General features: G+C 67.2%; 1 protein-coding gene across 1 annotated transcript in view; it reads left to right on the forward strand.

Annotated features, from left to right (window-relative positions):
- PFKL (phosphofructokinase, liver type) overlaps positions 1-973 on the forward strand; it is a 23,517-nt gene that overhangs the window by 21,334 nt on the left and 1,210 nt on the right. The window contains exons 17-18 of the mRNA XM_039857410.1: positions 10-294; positions 495-606. Coding sequence (XP_039713344.1) covers positions 10-294; positions 495-606 — 397 coding nt within the window. The remainder of the gene's footprint in view (positions 1-9; positions 295-494; positions 607-973) is intronic.

Here is a 973-nt window from a genome sequence, read left to right on the forward strand (position 1 = left end):
CCCCTGCAGCCCCCCACCCTGCGTCCACCTTGTGGCTTCCATGGCCTCATGGTCTAGCTGCCACCTCTCGGTGCCCTCCTGCCAGCCCCCTGCCCCCCTGGGTCATGGTGACCCTGCCTGCCAGTTAGTCTGGAATGTTCCTTCCTGGGTAGCCTGCCTTCAGCTGCGGGGGGGCTGGGGGGCAGTGCTGGCTGCCGACTGGCCCCGGCTCACCGTGTCCCTCGCCCCTCAGGCCAACGTGGAGCACATGACTGAGAAGATGAAGACAGAGATCCAGAGGGGCCTGGTGCTTCGGTGAGGCCCGGTGGCCTTGTGCTTGGCCGGGGACGGTCTGTCTAAGCCACGGTGGGGGCTTCGGGACAGAACAGGGGGGCCTTGGAGAGTCGGGGTCGGGGTTGGCGTTCCGAGAGGCTGCGGCCCGGCCCGGGGGCTCGGCAGCAGGGGTGGCCGGAGCCAGCTCCCACCCAGCTTGGGTCCTCGGTCACTGTCCCCAGGAATGAGAAGTGCCATGATCACTACACCACGGAGTTCCTGTACAACCTGTACTCCTCCGAGGGCAAGGGCGTCTTCGACTGCAGGACCAACGTCCTGGGCCACCTGCAGCAGGTATGGCGTGGGGAGTGTGGGTGCTGGATGGTGGCCCCCTGGCCCTGCCTCCATCTCTGTGGTTGGGCCGAGGGTCCAGAGGGACAGGGCAGGGTGAGGACCTCACGCTCACAGCCCAGCCAGGGCTCACCCTCCCCACCCCCGCCCGGCACAGGGTACAGGGCAGGGCACCAGGCTCCTGTGTGCTGAGGCCTCCCCACTGGGAAGGGGCGGGGCTGCAGGGAACTGGATCTGTGGGGTTTCACAGCCTGATGTGAGGGTCATGGGCACAGGGAGGCCCACGTTTACTGTTGGGGGGGGGCTGCCTGTTGGATGCATGAGTCCACGCGGGTCACCCCATGGCGACCCGATACCTGGCCTCTGGAAG

This window comes from Pteropus medius, unplaced genomic scaffold (genome assembly GCF_902729225.1).
Source record: "Pteropus medius unplaced genomic scaffold, Ma_sr-lr_union100, whole genome shotgun sequence".
Classification (NCBI taxonomy): domain Eukaryota; kingdom Metazoa; phylum Chordata; class Mammalia; order Chiroptera; family Pteropodidae; genus Pteropus; species Pteropus medius.